Source organism: Macroventuria anomochaeta (assembly GCF_010093625.1).
Source record: "Macroventuria anomochaeta strain CBS 525.71 unplaced genomic scaffold BU25scaffold_1, whole genome shotgun sequence".
Classification (NCBI taxonomy): Eukaryota; Fungi; Ascomycota; class Dothideomycetes; order Pleosporales; family Didymellaceae; genus Macroventuria; species Macroventuria anomochaeta.
In genome coordinates this window covers 276,183-292,862 of record NW_022985362.1, presented here as the reverse complement: position 1 = coordinate 292,862, position 16,680 = coordinate 276,183, and the positions used below count along the sequence as shown (strand labels likewise).

General features: G+C 52.7%; 6 protein-coding genes across 6 annotated transcripts; 3 read left to right on the top strand and 3 right to left on the bottom strand.

The window, feature by feature from the left end:
- Positions 1 to 595: 595 nt before the first annotated feature.
- On the bottom strand, positions 596 to 2,317 carry BU25DRAFT_444053 (TIP49-domain-containing protein). The gene is made up of 4 exons (XM_033700017.1): positions 2,273 to 2,317; positions 1,779 to 2,225; positions 870 to 1,730; positions 596 to 818 (listed from the first exon to the last, which is right to left on the bottom strand). The coding sequence occupies exons 1-4, from the start codon at positions 2,279 to 2,281 to the stop codon at positions 726 to 728; spliced, it is 1,410 nt and encodes a 469-aa protein (XP_033567438.1). The 5' UTR covers positions 2,282 to 2,317; the 3' UTR covers positions 596 to 725.
- Positions 2,318 to 2,433: 116 nt separating this feature from the next.
- On the top strand, positions 2,434 to 7,004 carry BU25DRAFT_486398 (uncharacterized protein). The gene is made up of 3 exons (XM_033700156.1): positions 2,434 to 2,613; positions 2,830 to 2,976; positions 3,167 to 7,004. The coding sequence occupies exons 2-3, from the start codon at positions 2,882 to 2,884 to the stop codon at positions 6,735 to 6,737; spliced, it is 3,666 nt and encodes a 1,221-aa protein (XP_033567437.1). The 5' UTR covers positions 2,434 to 2,613; positions 2,830 to 2,881; the 3' UTR covers positions 6,738 to 7,004.
- Positions 7,005 to 7,442: 438 nt separating this feature from the next.
- BU25DRAFT_328584 (uncharacterized protein) lies at positions 7,443 to 7,970 on the top strand (the record flags this gene model as incomplete). The annotated part of the gene is made up of 1 exon (XM_033699531.1): positions 7,443 to 7,970. The coding sequence occupies one exon, from the start codon at positions 7,443 to 7,445 to the stop codon at positions 7,968 to 7,970; it is 528 nt and encodes a 175-aa protein (XP_033567436.1).
- Positions 7,971 to 8,942: 972 nt separating this feature from the next.
- Positions 8,943 to 9,602, top strand: BU25DRAFT_416500 (uncharacterized protein; the record flags this gene model as incomplete). Its single annotated transcript, XM_033699883.1, has 3 exons — positions 8,943 to 9,038; positions 9,113 to 9,156; positions 9,206 to 9,602. 3 exons carry the CDS (start codon positions 8,943 to 8,945, stop codon positions 9,600 to 9,602), a joined length of 537 nt encoding a protein of 178 aa, XP_033567435.1.
- Positions 9,603 to 10,194: 592 nt separating this feature from the next.
- BU25DRAFT_2444 (uncharacterized protein) lies at positions 10,195 to 12,127 on the bottom strand. Its single transcript, XM_033699446.1, has 4 exons — positions 11,874 to 12,127; positions 11,197 to 11,788; positions 10,754 to 11,144; positions 10,195 to 10,700 (listed from the first exon to the last, which is right to left on the bottom strand). The coding sequence occupies exons 1-4, from the start codon at positions 11,978 to 11,980 to the stop codon at positions 10,489 to 10,491; spliced, it is 1,302 nt and encodes a 433-aa protein (XP_033567434.1). The 5' UTR covers positions 11,981 to 12,127; the 3' UTR covers positions 10,195 to 10,488.
- A 152-nt stretch (positions 12,128 to 12,279) lies between these two features.
- On the bottom strand, positions 12,280 to 14,933 carry BU25DRAFT_405169 (uncharacterized protein). Its single transcript, XM_033699711.1, has one exon. The coding sequence runs from the start codon at positions 14,772 to 14,774 to the stop codon at positions 12,534 to 12,536; it is 2,241 nt and encodes a 746-aa protein (XP_033567433.1). The 5' UTR covers positions 14,775 to 14,933; the 3' UTR covers positions 12,280 to 12,533.
- Positions 14,934 to 16,680: the final 1,747 nt, after the last annotated feature.

Genomic DNA, 16,680 nt, shown 5'->3' with positions numbered 1-16,680 from the left:
AGACCGCCTATCCGCTCAAAAGATGGTGCTGCAGGAACACCTGAATTTTGTGGCTCGTAAACAGGTTTCTGTTGTGGTCTTGTGGTGGTTCTGCGTTGGTTACGTGAGGTGAAAGGTCGGCATATTGAGCCTAGCTTCTGAGGCATACGCATCCCCTGCCACACTTTCCCATGTCGCGTGCGTTATGTCCGCAAAGGGAAATGCCCGTTTGATTGCCTCGTCAGCGCTCCACACCTTTGGAGGATGAAAGAGGTCGTGACGTGTACTTTTCTACGCGTGCTTCATTTCCACATTTGCGGTTTTACACGCCAAGAGTCAGGATTTGCCGTTCTTTTTCTTGGGGGTTGGACTTATCTCGTCCTCCACAGTTCAAAGAACATCGTGATTGACTTGAAGTTTCTGCTACAGTTCTCGCACAATAGTAAAATGATGTACGTTTCGGGCGCTGCGATTCTGCGCTCCTAGCCCGGCAATAACAGACCACGTCAGCTGTCACAGGGCGGCAAGTTCATGCAAGCCGCTGTCGCGGATGAACCACTAGCAGCGCGGGTCTTTGCTTGGAGGAGACCTTCAGCGAAATTGACGCTTCGATTAGCTAGAAACAACAATTGCTCTGTTATTACAAGTCATGACTTTTGCATGCCATTCGGCGAAGATGCTCTATGCCCAAACGCTCGACCCGTCCAAATCCATCATACGCCTAGAAGAATAGAAGCTGCACACGCTCATGAGACGTCCATAGCCTCGGTGCCATTAGTGACGGTGAACGATACGTCGCCTGCGTCGCCGATCAGACGCTTCTCAGACTCGCTTACGAACTGCATCGCATTAGCAGTGATATTACGATTGCACTCTGTAAATAGACTTACCTTCACGCTTCGTGTAGGATCGTAGAAGAGCGAGAAGCTGCGCTGGACGTCCTCGATCGTAACTTCTGGCCCTTGCCTCTTCTTGCGCACCAGATCTGAGGTGGTGATGAGGTTGCTGGCGTACCTCAGCCCGGTCTCCAGACCGATTTTGGTAAGCAGTGCCAGCGCATCTGGCGAAATGTCGACTTCCTCTTCCTGTGCGCGTATCGAGATGATCTGCTGCATCTCTTCTGAGTTGTACGCGTGTGTGCTGACAATCACTACGCGGTCCAGGAAATCCAGTGGCAGTCCGTGTGGCGACCTGTAGTCAGTTCCTCTGATCTGTGTGTTACCCCTGTTGCTTGCCATGATGACAATGGGTGCCAGTTCGTCCTCAAGAGCTCTGTTGATGAAAGAGAAGCACTCGATGTCGAGCATGTGAACCTCGTCGATGAACAGAACACCGGGGACAATCACAGCCTTGCCCTCCTCTTTCCACTCTGCGACCTTGGTATTGATCTGGTCGCGCACTTCGCTCCGGATCTCGCCTGTATCGCCAGAGAAGAGTGCTAGGAAGCCTTGTGATCTCGAGTTGATGACATCAATCTCGTGCAGACTGACTGTGTGTACCACTTCGCGCCGTTGCTGGAGCTCTCCCTCGGGACATTGTACGAACTTCGTATCGATACCCATCGCATCGTAGTCTCTTGATCGTGTGTACGAGCGGCCGAGTTTCGAGATTTTGCCTGACGCCTTGTCGATCGAGATGATATCGCCTGCCATGATCTTCTCTTTGGTCATGGCATCAATCATCTTTGTGCCCATGTCGTAGATGGTCTCCATATCGGTGGTTTTGATCGTAAGCTTGCCTTGCTTGTTGCTCTGTATATGCTCAGTACCAGCCCAGACTCAGTGCTCTCTCATACATACCCCTGTAACGCTGCGATCGATTTGAATCTCAACAACCTCGCCCTCAATGACCTCGCTCTCTTCTGTTATCCGTACACCGATAGACTTGCGGAAAGCCTGTGTGAGCGCCTCGGTCTTGGACATCTCGAGAGAGAAGATCTCAGATGATGCAAGCATAGTGAATGGTACATCTGATCCCAGCGACTGTGCCATGCCCATTGCGATGGCTGTCTTTCCTGTGCTCGGTGGCCCAGCAATCAGAACTGCGCGCCCAGCAATCTTCCCTTCCTGTGCCATTCTCAGGATGACCGCTGCAGCTTTGCGTGCCTTTTCCTGACCAACGAGTCCCTGCGACGATGCCTTCGGTTCGAGTGTGTCTGGTTCGACTCCCAGACCGCGAATGTGCGAGTGCGCCGCAATGAGGTTGAGGCCGCGGAGCTCCTTGCTCTCGGCGATGGTTGTGATAGGCTGTAAATCATCAGTAGAAGCCTTCATCAGCTATCAGTATCACCTACGACAGCCATTATGAAGTATGATGTGTGTTGGATGAGACTTTGGTGTTGCGCTTCGTTCGCGACTTCTTGCGATGAGCTCTCACTTCTAGCGCTGCCATGCGCACGGGCCGCCTACATCAAACGCGCTGCCGCACCTGCCTTCACTGAACCCTACATATAAGCTTCTCGCTCCACTCCGCCGTTTCCTTTGAACTTTCTTCTTTTACCTCGCGTTCAGCACTGGTCGCGACCACAGTGTACCTCTCCGGATCTGGGTCGCTTTTCAGTGCACGATATGCACAATTGAATCATCCCAACGGCTCTAAGCGCTTCAACCCTGGCGCACCGCCGAATTCCACCAGGTATGTTGATTCTGACATGAATACAAAACGCTCTCTACACACAGCCGACAGCTTCGTAACTTTTAGTGCGCCGACACGTGCGTATTTGCCTCTTCGAGTGACCGCGAATGTTCGCTGTCGATTCGAGTTGGATACTTCACACACGCTAGCAACCCGCTAGCGCATCATGTCACCAGTTTTCGTGAGGAGTATTTTGCTGACATTATAACTTCGCAGAGTACAGCTAATATCACCGATCAAACCGTCGTGTGTTGGGAACAACAAACCCATGGACGGGCGGAAGAGGCCCGCGCCGTGGTCTCGAGGTAGTAGTCCTCCGACTCAACGGAGGCGCCAATCCGAGCAATCCACTATAACAGACAGGGTTAGGGTACTCCTATATGGGTCAAGGTACTAGAACTAACGAACTGCTATAGTACGCAAACACAGCATATCCTACGGTCTTGCCCAGTCCTCCATACTCCAGAAAGAACTCTGCTGCTGGTCTACCAGCCAAGTCAAGGGCGGGGCCTGCGCCTTACTCAACGAACGAACGCCATATTGACCAGAACAGACGAAACAGCAGCCGCGATGTATTACCCGGTCATGACAGATCCCAGAATGGCGCGGGTTCAGCAAGTTCTCAGAAGACTAGTACGGACCACAGTCCCATGCACGTCATGTCACCAATGAGCAATGGCAGTGGATCCAATACGCCAGTGCAAGTCGTGCCTACTGTACCCTCCATGCTGTCCGTGGCACAGAAACAAATGACAAGCCAGAGTGCACCTATGGACACATTGAGCGCCTTGCGATTACTTAAGTCCTCTTCTGTCACAAATGCACCACAAACTACGAATGGTACAGCCACAACGGAGGTTAAAGTACTTAAAGTGCAATTAAGAGTCGCACAGATAGAAGATGCAAAACTTCGATCTCACGCTAAGCAACTTGAAGATCAAATAAAGCAGCTCGAAACCCTTCCTGCCCAGCTGGCAGCGTTGAAAGACCTAGTCGAGCAACGAGAACGCGCAGCGGCAAAAGGGCCGTCGTCCGATGAGATTTCACGACGACTTGGTGCCCTTGAGAATGCAGAGCCAGCGGTCAAGACCGCCCAGTTCACACAACTACAAGCGGATGTGCAAGCCATGAAGATGGACATCAAGAAACTTGATCCACTCCCGGAACAGCTCAAGCAACTGCAGTCTACAGCTACGCAGAACGGCAAGGATATCGCGGAAGCGCTTGGAAAGAGCAGCAAGCTCAGAACAGACGTAGACGATCTCGGTACCCTTAAGGAAGATATCAAGGCGGTCAAGGAACAACGACTGGCCATGAGAGGGGACGCAGTCAAGATAATGATTCAGACAGCGATTCAGCCTGAGATCAAAAAGATGGATGTATTTTGTACCGAAAACGAAAAGACTCTGAAGGGACTGTCCACGACGGTCGAAGCTAATCAGAAGATCTGCGACACTCTCAATCAGTGCGATCTACCCGGACAGCTCCAGAGCTTACAGGACAAGATCAACCAAGTTGAAAGTAATAATAACAAGACATATGAGAAGGTCACAACTCTCGACATAAGGGTGACGACTTTCGAGGAAAATCTGACAAAGCTGCGCAAAGACAGCAAGAATCTGTATCAGGATATCGATAAGTACATTGGGCCGATCCAGAAAGCTCACCTTAATACGGACGAAACTGTTCTACAGAGAGTCGGGTATCTCGAAGATAAGATACGGTCGTTACGAAAAGAGCAAGACTATCTCTCCAGCGAGCATGACAAATTATCGACCAAGTCGGACGAGCATCCTGTTGACCCCAAAGACTTCAAGGGTCTTCAGGATATTGTTTGCAGCCTTTTAAAGGATAGCGAGAAGCTTGCGCAGGACGTCAAACAAATGAAGCCTCTTACCGATCAGCCTCAACAACACACGAGTCAAGACAAGAACGTCCAAGAAGGGCACACGAGCCTCTCCGAAGAGCACGCGAAGCTTATGGAACGTGTAAGGAAGCTCGAGGCCGCTCCAGCCAGGTCTGCGTCCCCAGCGCCCTCGATGGGCCACAGCCAACTTAAGAAGGCGGTTGAAGGCCTGGAAAATCGCGTATCAGATCTGGACACAGCATTCAAGCGAGTTGAAAAAAACCAGCAGGACCAAAAGGTGATTACCAGTCAAGTCAAGAACTTCCAGAGTGAATCATCGAAACTTAGCAATGCTCAAAGATCCTTGCAAAACGAGCATGACACGATAGTCGATCAGATCAAGACGTTCGAGAGCAAACAAGCGAGACTATCTGAGGAGCATAAGACGATCGTCGAACAGCTCAAGGCGTACCATGGCGAGCAAGAAAGCCTTGCCAATCAACAAAAGGCGTTCCAGACCGAGCAGACCAAGTCGTCGAATGAACAGAAGAGATTCAGCAAAGCTTTGGAGAGCCTCGATAACCGCGTGACGGCCTCAGAAAAGACTGCCACTCAAGTCAAGCTCCTTGCAAGTGAGCAGGCTAAGTTTCTTAGCGAGCAGAATAAGGTCAGCGATCGAGTCACGAAGCTCGAGACGGCTCCAAAGCCAGCCGTATCTCCAAACCAGACTGTTGGGAACAATTACGTTGACCTCACTCCTATCTCGTCCGAAGTGGAAGACGTCCAGCAAAGACTTCGTTCAATGGAAGATCGTGTTGGAGGAGCGACCGGGCTAAGCACGATCATCGATGGTCTTCAGGACGATGTTGAGAGGATGGAGGCCGATATTCACGCCTTCAAGAATGATCTTGGTGTGGTGCAGAACAGTTTTACCAACATATTCGCGGAGAGTTTCGATCCATTCAAAACGTCAGTCGAAGAACAAATGAAGACGCACAGCCAGAGCTTTAGCCAACATTCTGAGCTTTTGGGCAAGCTGCAGGAGCAGGTTGCGAAATCGCAAATCGAATGCCCTTCCCATAATTTTTCGGCCCCACAGATGCGATTGCTCAACAACATGGTACAGAGCACAACTGAGGTCAGGCAAGACTTGTCTTGTCTGCAGGACTCTGTGAAAACGGAGGTGGAGCAGCGAACTGCAGCTGTCGAGGACATTAGGCAGCAAGTGGTGTTGAAACAAGACATTATAAGCGCAACACAAGCGATTGATACCGTGAAGGCTGCGATACGGAACCTGCAGAGCCAATACGACAACATATCTACGGACGATCTCCACCAAAAGATGGTCCATTGGTTTGTACAACATTATCCTTCGACTCCAGCAAACATGCTTCAGCAGTTTGCTGTTATACAGCATGAGGTCGGACAGCTGCGAAACTTCACGGATCAGATCAATCGGATTCCGAACGGTACACAAGCACTGAACGCACTTGCGCAGATTAGCCCGCAGCTTACAGCCCTTGTGCAATCTCCACCAGGGTCTAAAGGCTCACCAGAGTTGCTAGCAAAGACCAGCGAGGCACTGAAGACTATCAACGACTCAATGGCTAAAGCGCACAAGCAAATCGAGAATCTGACAAGGACAGTCGGCAGCTTGCAAACATCTATACACACTCTCAACTCAAACAACACGCCTTTTGTCAGGACAGAATCACTGGCGGCGTTGGAACAATCAATCAGTACGCTGCGAGCTGACGTTGAAGCTGAATTCAAGAGGGCACTCCAAGCTCGCAATGAGTTCGTGACTAAGGCTGGCAAGGAGCACGATTTACGGGTAGATGTCGAGAAGTCCATCAGGGCCTCCATCAAGGATCTGACAACGAAAGTCCACAAGGAGCGTGAGGAGCGTGTCGAAGCTGAGCAAGACATTGTGCTCGCTAGCAATGATCGATTCAAAGAGCTTGAGACTGGCAAGATCAAGACGACCTCCGACCAGGTGGAGAGCCTCCAAGCTGCCTTGGGCAAGATCTGCACCGAGTTCGAGAAGCTGGTTAAGGAATTCAACGATCCTGTCAACAAGGAGCTGCTGAATCACCTCCCAACTCTCTTCTTACAAACTGGCCAACTGCAATGGGTCATTGAGGATTTGAACCAAAATCTTCCGAAAGGAGCACTGGAATTCGAGTGGTCTTGCGATTTCAAGAACAAGTTCAACATCCCAGCACCATATTCCGAGGAGAGTGGTGAAGCTGCGGGCAAAGGCAAGAGCAAGCAGTGAGCGAGTGCAAGCAAACATCATGGGCACACGTATCCATCCTTCATGTACAACACCGCAGCGCTTTCTTGGGACTGTCATTCTGCACATACCTCGCGGTACATACGTCATCTCCCCGTATTTTTGCGACAGTTGAATTCATGTCGAAAAGTCTAGGCGTTTCTAGCGGAGCATGGCATGACTAATCACGATACTCGACACGATGTACATCCCCTTACACATTCCTCGATAATACTTTCCTAGCATTTCTAGATGGGTAGCAGTAGCGACATCTTGTCATTTGGCTGAATGACACAGTTCGATTAGCGATTTGTCGGAGAGCAGAGTAGCGGCTTCTCAAGCAATGTTCGGCATACGAGTGGAGCCTTTTTTGGAATGTAGCATAGCTGGTCATATCGGAAAAGAGTCATGAAGCATGAAAACCTTATCAGAGCCGTGGCACCTCCCATAATGTGCAAGCGGCTATAAGAAACCGCGCTAGTAAACTCCGCTCAAAAGTTCGTGTCAGAGCTCCAAGCTCCAAGCTGGACAGCTACCTATCAGTGTTCGCATACGTAGCACAAATTCACGCGCCTTTGTGGGTCAGAGACAATGAGACCGGTTATGCGACCGAAGACAACGACAGCCGCATCAACAGCGCCGTCCGCTGCCACGAAACCCTTGAATTCAACACACGCACAAGACCAAGACGCAGACGCAGACATATCCATGGCCAACGCTTCGACAGTAGACGTACAAGACCGCCTCACCTCGACTCAAGACGCAAAAAAGCGCAAGCGCAAAGAGAAAGAGACACACATCCTCAACCAGACCACCTTCCGCAAACCCACGTGGTCCTACTTCCACCTCACCCTGGTCACACCAGGCACAGCCGCGCAACCGTCCTCAGCGTCCGCAGCATCTCCAGAACCACGCGATATCGACGCTCTCACTGTATCAGCCCTCCTTCTACAACCGCTTACGGCGTACCTCGGCACCACGGGCTCAGCTATCCCGATCGATATTTGGCATACGCAAGGGCGGAGCGCGTACGTCCGTATACCGAGGCAAGATGCAAAAGCTTTCCGCGCGGGTCTGAGCGGCTGGACTGGGGGTTGCGATGCGGGTAGCGTGCCCGGTATTGAAGAACCAGGGAGGGTCAGGGTTGCGTGGAGGGTTGTCGCTGAGGGCGGGAGCATAGGATTGCTGAGAGGAGCAGGTGAAGAGCTCTTTGGAGACAGCGGGGTTGCGTACTGATCTTGGAGAGAAGTGAACTCAGAACCTCCAGGAAGCACCGTGGCAGGTTCATGTATCGGAGACACAGGATGCTGAGTCGATCTCACAAGATACGACTACGAGCAACGACGTAAACCAGCAGCTGCAGCCTAGCACCGCCGGACTACAAGCTCCAATCAAGCACTCCATGCGAAGCCCACAAAATCTTGAGTCCGAAGAGCCGGAGACACTTCGTAGTCAACGACACAAGACCGACATCGATCCATCTGGACGGACAGACCGAACTGAAGGCCAAATTGGAACCCCAAAGCTTGCCACCCCGCATTTCACTACTTTCGATGCGGCAAGGCTTGGTCTACAAGGCTGCGGGATGTGCAAGTAGCTTTGCGATCGACTTCTGTCCGGCCCTCGGTAAGGCTGCTAGGTCGCCAGCCTCACCAGTTCCTGAACAACTAGCGCAACGTGGGTTGTAAGCCACCAAGTACATCCCCAGCTATACATGCACGAGTTCGGACACACCGCACGAACGCAGACTCCTGGAGACTCAAATTGAACGCCCTGCAGTCAAGTGTACCAAAACCACCTACGGACACTACCTTAGTAGACCTGTCCAGCAGTTCACCTACACACTGTGCCGCTGGACCTCGACCTCACCCACTCGACTTGGCAGCTTTACAGGACGAATGGGAGTAAATTAGATGCTGAGTTGTTCTTCAGTTCCGCAGCGGCCAACTCCAACCTGGGAGCTTAAATCTACTCGTGCAAACTACATGCCCAAGACCTCAAATGCATTCTTCCGTACACGGCTTTTAACTAGACGCATGATGGATTTCAGTCAGCTTTCAGGGTTAGTGAAGTGTGAGTTTTGATATCTCCGCAAACCACCGGCTTGAGGTCGCTTTCGAATGCATAAAGCCCACAGAATAGCTCATATAATGAGAGCAGTACCTCAAGTCTCGACTTCTCAGATCGATATCACACTCCACCTCTACAATGCGCTCTTACCTACTTCTCGCCGGCGCCATCGGTGCAGTCTCAGCATTCCCTGCTGAGGTCACTCTCGAAGCTCGTGCTGTCAACTGCGCGAAGGTCATAGGAGCTCTCTCTCTGTGCTCAAAAACCTCGGATCACCAGCAACAACATTCTATAGCTCCTTCCTGAAGGTGCCTGCTACGTCAACGATTACTACGACAACGGCCTTGACTAGGTCAGTGATCCATTGAGAGCCGTATCAACAGCACTGACATTCAACGCAGTACTGTGGTCACGTCGACCGCAACAGTCACGACGACTAGCTCCGCATGCCCTGTTTCCAACGACGAAGTTTGCAACGGACTTAGCGGTGCCAATTGCCCTGCGCAGAAGCGGGCCGTAAATTCTGCAAAGGGGATCGTTCGCGCAGCCGAGCCTGAGGCCGGACCGGTCGTCAACATCCTTCCTCTTCTCGCTGCCTTCGCGCAGGCCAAGATCTCAGAAGGTTGCAGCTGCCTCAACATCAAGCTTAAGGCGACCACAACATTTACTGCGACCGCGCCTCCAGCAACCACGAAGATCGTGTCCACAACGACTGCGTGCACGACTGCGTGCACCACCAGTGCACCACCAGTGCACCACCACCTACAGGCCGCGGAAATGGAGCTCAGTGCACCTTAAACGACCAGTGTGCAAACAACTGCTGCTCTAGCAGGACCAACGGGTTTGCTGCAGTGGTCGGTGTCTGCCAGGCCGCCAATCTCTGTCGCCCCCCTTTTCTCAGCGACAACCAGCGATGTACGATGCTACTTGCGATTCCAATACCCAGGGTACACAAAGGCAATGTGTTCTGGGATCTATGTGCTGTACAGCTCTTGGTGACACTCATAGATGCAAGGTTGGGACTTGTGGCAACTCTCATTAAGGCTAGGAAGCGATAGGGGCAGGATGCGCGAGATGTCTGAGTGAAAGTCGTCATGAGCTTAAGTTCTTGTCCCGAGTGGACATACTTTAACTTAAAGATCTTACTCAGTCTAGCGCTCCTTTCTTGTACTTCCTACACTATTCTTTCGAGGCTAGGCCGTTACACAACCTATCGTGGGTTTTATCTTCAAGTTGTGGTTCGACTGCAGTTGAAAAACTCGACGCAACGCCGATGTACCAACCCAAGTATAACATAATGCTCACAACTGTTCCGGTCAAAGCGAACTCAAGTCAACTTGTTCAACGCATACAAAGCAGAGAATATGCTCAATTCATGGGGGAAAAATCATCCTGGTCTCGCAATGCACCTGTACCTTCTAACAACTCGTAAGCACTATCCGTCGAACATCCTGGGACCTCTAAGAGGTGAATCCTTCACCTCCGCATTCTTCTTTCCCTTTTTGTATTCGTCGATTTCCTTATCAATCATGTCGATGAACATGTCCTCCCGCTCCCTCTGGGCCTCCCAAAGTCGTTTCCATTTCTCGACAAGTTCATCGGTTAACCCCTCCTTCTCAGCCTCCTTCAAGCGCATGTCCAGATCATGGTGCTACCCTCCGGGCTGCGTGAAGTCTCGATCATTCTACCATCCGGGCTGCGATGGGCCTTGGTGTCCGCCCTGGTGGCTGCCGTAGCCACCGCCTTGCTGGCCACCGTAGCCGCCGCCCTGGGCCGGAGGAGGAGGGTACTGTTGTGGTACGCCGCCGTACTGGTTGTGCTGGTGGTTGTCGTAGTTTTGCGGGCCACCGTAGTAGCCTTGACCGCCGCCTTGGTGGGCGGGTCCTCCGTAGCCAGCTATCTAGATTAGCTCGTGCCTCGAAACTGACAACGGCAATGGAGATGCTCACCTTGTGTGCCATAGCCACCCGGTCCTTGTTGTCCGTAAGCTCCGTGCTGCTGCAGCGGCTGGCCGCCGTATCCTGCCTGGGAGCCGTACTGGTCCTGGCCGTGCTGTTGGCCTCCACCGTACTGACCTGGAGGACCACCGTGCTGCTGTTGACCGCCGTGCTGCTGTTGACCGCCGTGCTGCTGTTGACCGCCGTGCTGCTGTTGACCACCGTAACCGCCTTGTTGCTGTGCAGGCGAGGGCGAGCCGTAGCCGTGTTGACTTTGAGGGCCGCTGTTGTGCTGGCCACCGGGCTGGTATGATGTGGGCGGTGCGCTGCCAGTGTATGTTCCGCCAGAGGAGGCGCCTGAGCCGTGGCTGTAGCCGAAGTCGTTGTTGGAAGGCTTGTTATGCTATAATCAATTAGTAAAGACGCGTTGAGACTGTGGTGTTGCAAGCACTCACCGATCCACCACCCATCAAGCCACCGATCATGCCTCCAAGGCCACCACCGCTTGATGACTGGTTGCCGTGGCTCTGATTGCTGCCACCATGGTTGTTGCTGCTGCTACCACCACCGAGCAGTCCACCCAGCGCACCGAGCCCACCACTCGACTGGTTGCCGTGGCCTCCAGAGCCACTCTGCTTTCCACCGCCGAGCAGCGATCCTGCCAACTGACCAACGAGGTTGCCGGATCCACCACTACCATGTCCTCCGGAGCTGCCGTGGTTCTGCTTCCCACCGCCAAGGAAGGAGCCCGCAAGCTGACCGACGAGGTTGTTAGACCCGCCGCTGCCGTGGCTCTGCTTGTTGTTGCCCATGAGCGCATTCATGGCGAAGCCACCCAGCGAGCGATCGCCGGTCTGTCCGTCACCGCCGATACCTCTCGACCCATCGCCAACATCTCCAGGTCCATCTGAGCCGGCAGGCTTGTTGTAAGGGTTCGTGTTCTGCGCAGGCGTGCCGTGGTGGCTTCCGCTGATGGGCACTTCGCTCGTAGGCAGGTCCCATTGCGAGACGCCGGTGCTGATCTGGACGTAGTAGTACTTACGACTCCTGTATGTGTTAGTACCGTATTGCGGGGCATATATGCACGCTGTAGCGGGGGCAACATTGCATCGCGCAGGTAGTTTGGACGTACGAGTTGTCCCACTGGGCGATCCAACCCGCAGGCAACTTTGGCAGATTGGGGTCTGTAGGCCCTGAGTCGGGGGAAACAGGCGGGTGAGGAGGAGTGGGCGCAGCCATGTTGGGCTTTGGGCGGCGCGCGGGGTAGAGATGGAGCAGCGACGACAGGAATACTCGAGTATGAGATGCGCAAGGCAAGAGGTTTTGGGAGGGAAGGTGCAGCTCAAGTCATAAATAAGGCGCTTAATATGAGGCAGGAGCGATGGGCCAGTCTGCTAGTCGTCATTGAACGTGATGCTCTCAAACGGCTATGCTCACATCCCTGTCCGGCCTGCGTCAGCGGTCTGGCTCCGCCCCAGAGCTTCAGCTTTGTTGGAACATCGAGGAACTGCAAAGCCATACTTCTGGACGAACACCGATCATATGTGAATAAGCAGCCTATAGGAGAGCCAATGAATTCATTGGAATACAGCCAGCCTCCAATGCTTCCTGCATCGAGTAATAACGGCGGCCAAGGTGGCGGCCCAATGTCAGTGCCTGACCCATACCCAACGGTGATACACATGTCGAGGTACTTATACAATAACTCTCCAACGCCAGCCCAATGCACTGTTTCCCAGATGTCCTGATATCATAACCCGTAAAATATGTCCATGCCCATTGCCAAACACGGTTACCAAGCATATCCGCCCTCGTCGTTGGCTTCATCGTTGCCATTCCATTCATCATCGCCGCTGGGCTCAGCATCGAGGAAGTCAGCTTCAGCGTAGATTTCCTCTCGCGGTCGGAAGTTGTCGATGCGGAAGATAACTGTGTGACATCGACCCTGCACAAATGAGACCTTTTCCACGTCCTCTACATCCTGTTCTGATTCAGAGTCCTCCAACTCTTCGTCATAGCTGGCATTCGCCTTGGCTCGCGAGCGAAGGCGTGTCGAGCCCCATTGCTCGTCCTGCCTCTTGCGCCTGGACACAAGTGGTGCGTCGCTGTCGCTCTCTTCTGCAGCTTGAGGTTTTGCTAGCTCTTCTGTCACTCCCTCAACGAACGAGTCGACCTTCTCTTCCTCCTCGACTTGGGGTGGCTGGATCTGCGAAGAGACTTGCTTCTCTTTCCACAATCTGTATGCTTTGAGCGACGCAAGATGAGGATTTGGCGGCTCCCACTTCCTGGCGAACACAGCTTGAAAAGTAGCGCTCCACTTCCTCCTGAACTCAGCACGCTGTCGCCAATCGGTGTCGACCATAGCAATGATCGTGAGGTCTTGTAGATCTGGCAGCTCCTCAGCTGAGTCTATCAGCGACTGGAAGAAATTGCTTGCCGCTGTGGAGTCCCACTTGCGCAGATACTGCATGTCGAGAGTACGTAAAGTTGCGGGCCAGGTAGGGACCTCGTTCTCGCCAAGCAGAGACTCGTACAGGGGCTCATTATCAGACGACATGACGAGGGAGCTGTAGTACGTCGTGTCCATTCGCAGAACCTCTAGCTTGGGGCACGACTGCTTTAGGTCGACAAGGAACGACAGATCGAGCGCCTGGTTGTGGTGCAGAATAAGCTCCTCGAGATGTGCGCCGTGGGTTGTCAGAAAGCTTGACAGCGCATCAGAAAGCAGTTCTCCGCAGTTGACGATGCTCAAGCTGATGAGGTTCGTTGGCAGGAGCGGTAGCAGACGGCCTCTAACGATACCGCAGGTCTCGAAAGCCAGAGACCTTAGGTTGGGTAGCACAGCCAACGCTGAGCCAATCAGCTCTTCCATCGTAGGTTCTGAGTTGCCTTCATCGTCGTCCTCATCTTCGCGAGATGGTTCTGGATGGTACTTGACAAGCGTGAGCTCGCGCAAGCTCTGGAACGCTTGGTCGCCATGTATGCTCTTCATCCACAAGGGGCCACGCTGGCAAAACATGCTGTTCCACCGCCAGCTGCGAAGTCGCAATTCGGTCTCGCGCAGCGCCGCGAACAGTTCATCCGGGTACACCCATCGACGCGCTCGCCGTAAGCGTCCACGAAAAGGTGGCCTGTCGATAGGGTCAAAGATGTCGATCTCGCGCAGCGTAGTCAGTGACTTGACAAGAGCTGCCAAATCAGCGACACTGTGCGTTGGGTCCGTCAGTGTAGACATCTGGGTTGCGTCCAAGGTCAACCGCTTTGGCATCACTTGGTAGTCTTTGTGCACCCCGCTCGGTGGCTGTATGAGGTGGTGAACGAGGTCCCTCCTAGTCTGCCTCATGGCGAAAATTGGTGGGTTACGATAAAGGGCTGTCAGGGCTGGCTTTGTGAAGGTCGAACACAAGCGCGCCACTTGTACCAGCCAAGGTATTGATGTCGTAGGCTTCACGTTCTCATCGTGCAGAGGATGTGACGCATAAACAAATATCTGAAGGAGGATATGGTATGGCAGAAACTGCCAGGCTGGTTTGTGACCGTCAGATGGAATCGAGATGGCCTCTGGCGCTGCGCCTGGTGCCTGGTTGGGCTTCCGTATCCGACCAATTACCAGCTTTTGCTTTGATCGCCCCCTTTCTCTGGCCTTTTCACGCCTCTGAGGTCGTGGAGATGGCACCGCTGATGCCTTTACCCTGCGCTGTGTCGTCCTGACATGCTTCTCAGGAACCTCGAAATCTGCATCTGGGTCCTCCTCCTCATCTGAGCTGATGTCCTTGTATGACACTTTGCGATGTCGCCTAGTTCGAGATTCTTTGTGCTTCTTTCTGGAGGGCTCGAGTGCAGGAGACCGTTCTGGTGTCGTTTGTCGACTGGAGTCGTCATCATTGGCTTGGTGCCTCGCAGATCGTCGAGAGGGTGCAGGACGCTTCCTCCTGGGTGTGTGCTCATATTCAGAGCTCTCAGATAGGTCCTCGGCACTGCTTGGTTCTTTGTATGAAACAGTGCCGCGCTTGCGCTTTGTGGTTATGGCCATGGTGTGCCTGGATATGAGTGGTCGGTCGAGCGGCGGATGTAGCGAACAGCCTGCAGTAGGAAGGCTTTCAAGCCACGAATTCACGGTCGCATACACTCATAGAGTGATGTATCAGCAAAGTCAAGTATGCGCTGAGTGAGGGTGATGCGTGAGCGTCCAAAAGGTAGAGATTAATGCAGTCGTCTGAGCCAAAGAGGCGACATCATCAGGCGCTAGTGATCGCCGCTAACTCCGGGACGATGCGCACTTACGTGCCAAGTCATTCTCATTCTTCGATTTCGCATTACCCCTTTGATGAAGACAATTACAATTGAATCGGAGTCAATGTAGGAAAGGTTCACACTGAACGGCTCGTCATTCGGCGATGTTATTGATAGTGTAGGGAATAGGTATTCCACTGACACCTCTTCCCGCTTGGCTGTCTTCTTCGAAGAAGTCCCTGTCTCTTCCACCGGTTGTAGTGTTCGCAGGATAAATCTGGGTAACTCAGACTCTCGATCACTTGTGCGGCAGAATGCAGATTGCAGATCACAGCCTCACGAACACATGGTCCGTGACACCTACCAGTGTCTAAGTCTGACGATACGCGAGGAGGATTCACACAAAGTGATGTTTGGTTTCCTCACGCGATGAAGAAGCAAGTTGGGAAGATTGTGCATCGTCTCTCTCGGCCCGCAATAGCGCTCCTATGCCCTGGTCGCTGGAATTGCCCCTTTCGGCTATAGCGCTTGGACACGAGTGGAGTTACACAAGTTGCAAGTGATTCTATGGTAGCATTGGAATGGTCGAAGGAACAGCTTTCGTGGCTCAGGGTGTCTGAGATATAATGGGATGGTTCCCAGCTCGAGAATGTCCCCGGCTGCCATTCATTTCACGTGCAATTCCATCCCCATATACCCTCGAGCCGCCAGTGACATCGTCGGTCCGCGTTGAAGCAGTTCGCTTCCTGCACCCATTTAGTTGCTAACTCTTCGAAGTTTGGCGTCATGCACCTCCTTTCGCAATGCAGTAGCGCACAGCCGCAGCAGCGCTGACCGTATGCAAGAACATGCAGGTCGAGTCATTTCCCAGCCAATCCCTTTTGCCAGTTCGCCACAACAACATCTTCTGAAAACAGCAGCTCGTGATCGCGGCCACGCGCCTATGTGCAGTTTTGTCGCGCGGTGAAATGTGGGCTTTGGGACTAAATCAAACGTTACATGTTGCCCCTGCATCTGCAAAGTGTCCGAAATCACTGTGGACAGGTGAGTGTAGCACTGAAGTCTGTACTCAGACTCATAGGGTGAAACAAGATCTGTCGTCTGTGTCGCCTGGGCTGCGTCTAAGCAGACAGGCGCAGGGTTCCCAGCCACCTCTTCTCCACCCTACTTGTTAGGCTGCATGAAGTCGATGTCGTGAGAGGTTGGTTTTTGATGTTTGACTGGACAGCAAAAGCCGTGCGTTGGCTTGCAGAACCGAAGTGCAACCTAGTACAGGATAATGCTCGCTCGAAATCTTGATAACACTGCATCGAAAGCTGCCGATAGGCTGTGGTTGAATTCTAGTATTGATACTCTATTGTTAAGTGTGTTTGTACAGAGGCCGTGAATGGAACTGATGCGCAATGTGGTGGGACGGAGCCCGTGTATCGTACATATCGCAGAAAGGATGGCTGGCAAGGATGTGCCGAGCCAGTGAATACCAACTGATATAGTCCTCAAAGTCGTAAATAGGAACAATAAGACATTAGGTAATCTGCTTTTGACATCTCGGCGTTTGCAGAAAGCGTCGAGATGCAAGGTCAGTCAGACAGAGCATCATGGCGGAAAAGAAGCTGAAACCAGGAATGGATGCGCGAGAAATCCAGAAAATTGACGCTTCATGATAGACACAAAAGAAAGTTGTGATGCGCGTAACTGGAGTTCGT

Coding starts and splice junctions, on each gene's coding strand:
- BU25DRAFT_405169 (XM_033699711.1), bottom strand. CDS start 14,774: ATGGCCATAACCACAAAGCGCAAGCGCGGCACTGTTTCATACAAAGAA.
- BU25DRAFT_444053 (XM_033700017.1), bottom strand. Junction 1,731..1,778: donor TCGATCGCAGCGTTACAGGG/GTATGTATGAGA, acceptor GAGCATATACAG/AGCAACAAGCAAGGCAAGCT. Junction 819..869: donor ATCCTACACGAAGCGTGAAG/GTAAGTCTATTT, acceptor AATGCGATGCAG/TTCGTAAGCGAGTCTGAGAA.
- BU25DRAFT_2444 (XM_033699446.1), bottom strand. CDS start 11,980: ATGGCTGCGCCCACTCCTCCTCACCCGCCTGTTTCCCCCGACTCAGGG. Junction 11,145..11,196: donor GCTTGATGGGTGGTGGATCG/GTGAGTGCTTGC, acceptor AATTGATTATAG/CATAACAAGCCTTCCAACAA. Junction 10,701..10,753: donor GGGTGGCTATGGCACACAAG/GTGAGCATCTCC, acceptor TAATCTAGATAG/CTGGCTACGGAGGACCCGCC.
- BU25DRAFT_486398 (XM_033700156.1), top strand. CDS start 2,882: ATGGACGGGCGGAAGAGGCCCGCGCCGTGGTCTCGAGGTAGTAGTCCT. Junction 2,977..3,166: donor CAATCCACTATAACAGACAG/GGTTAGGGTACT, acceptor TGACCAGAACAG/ACGAAACAGCAGCCGCGATG.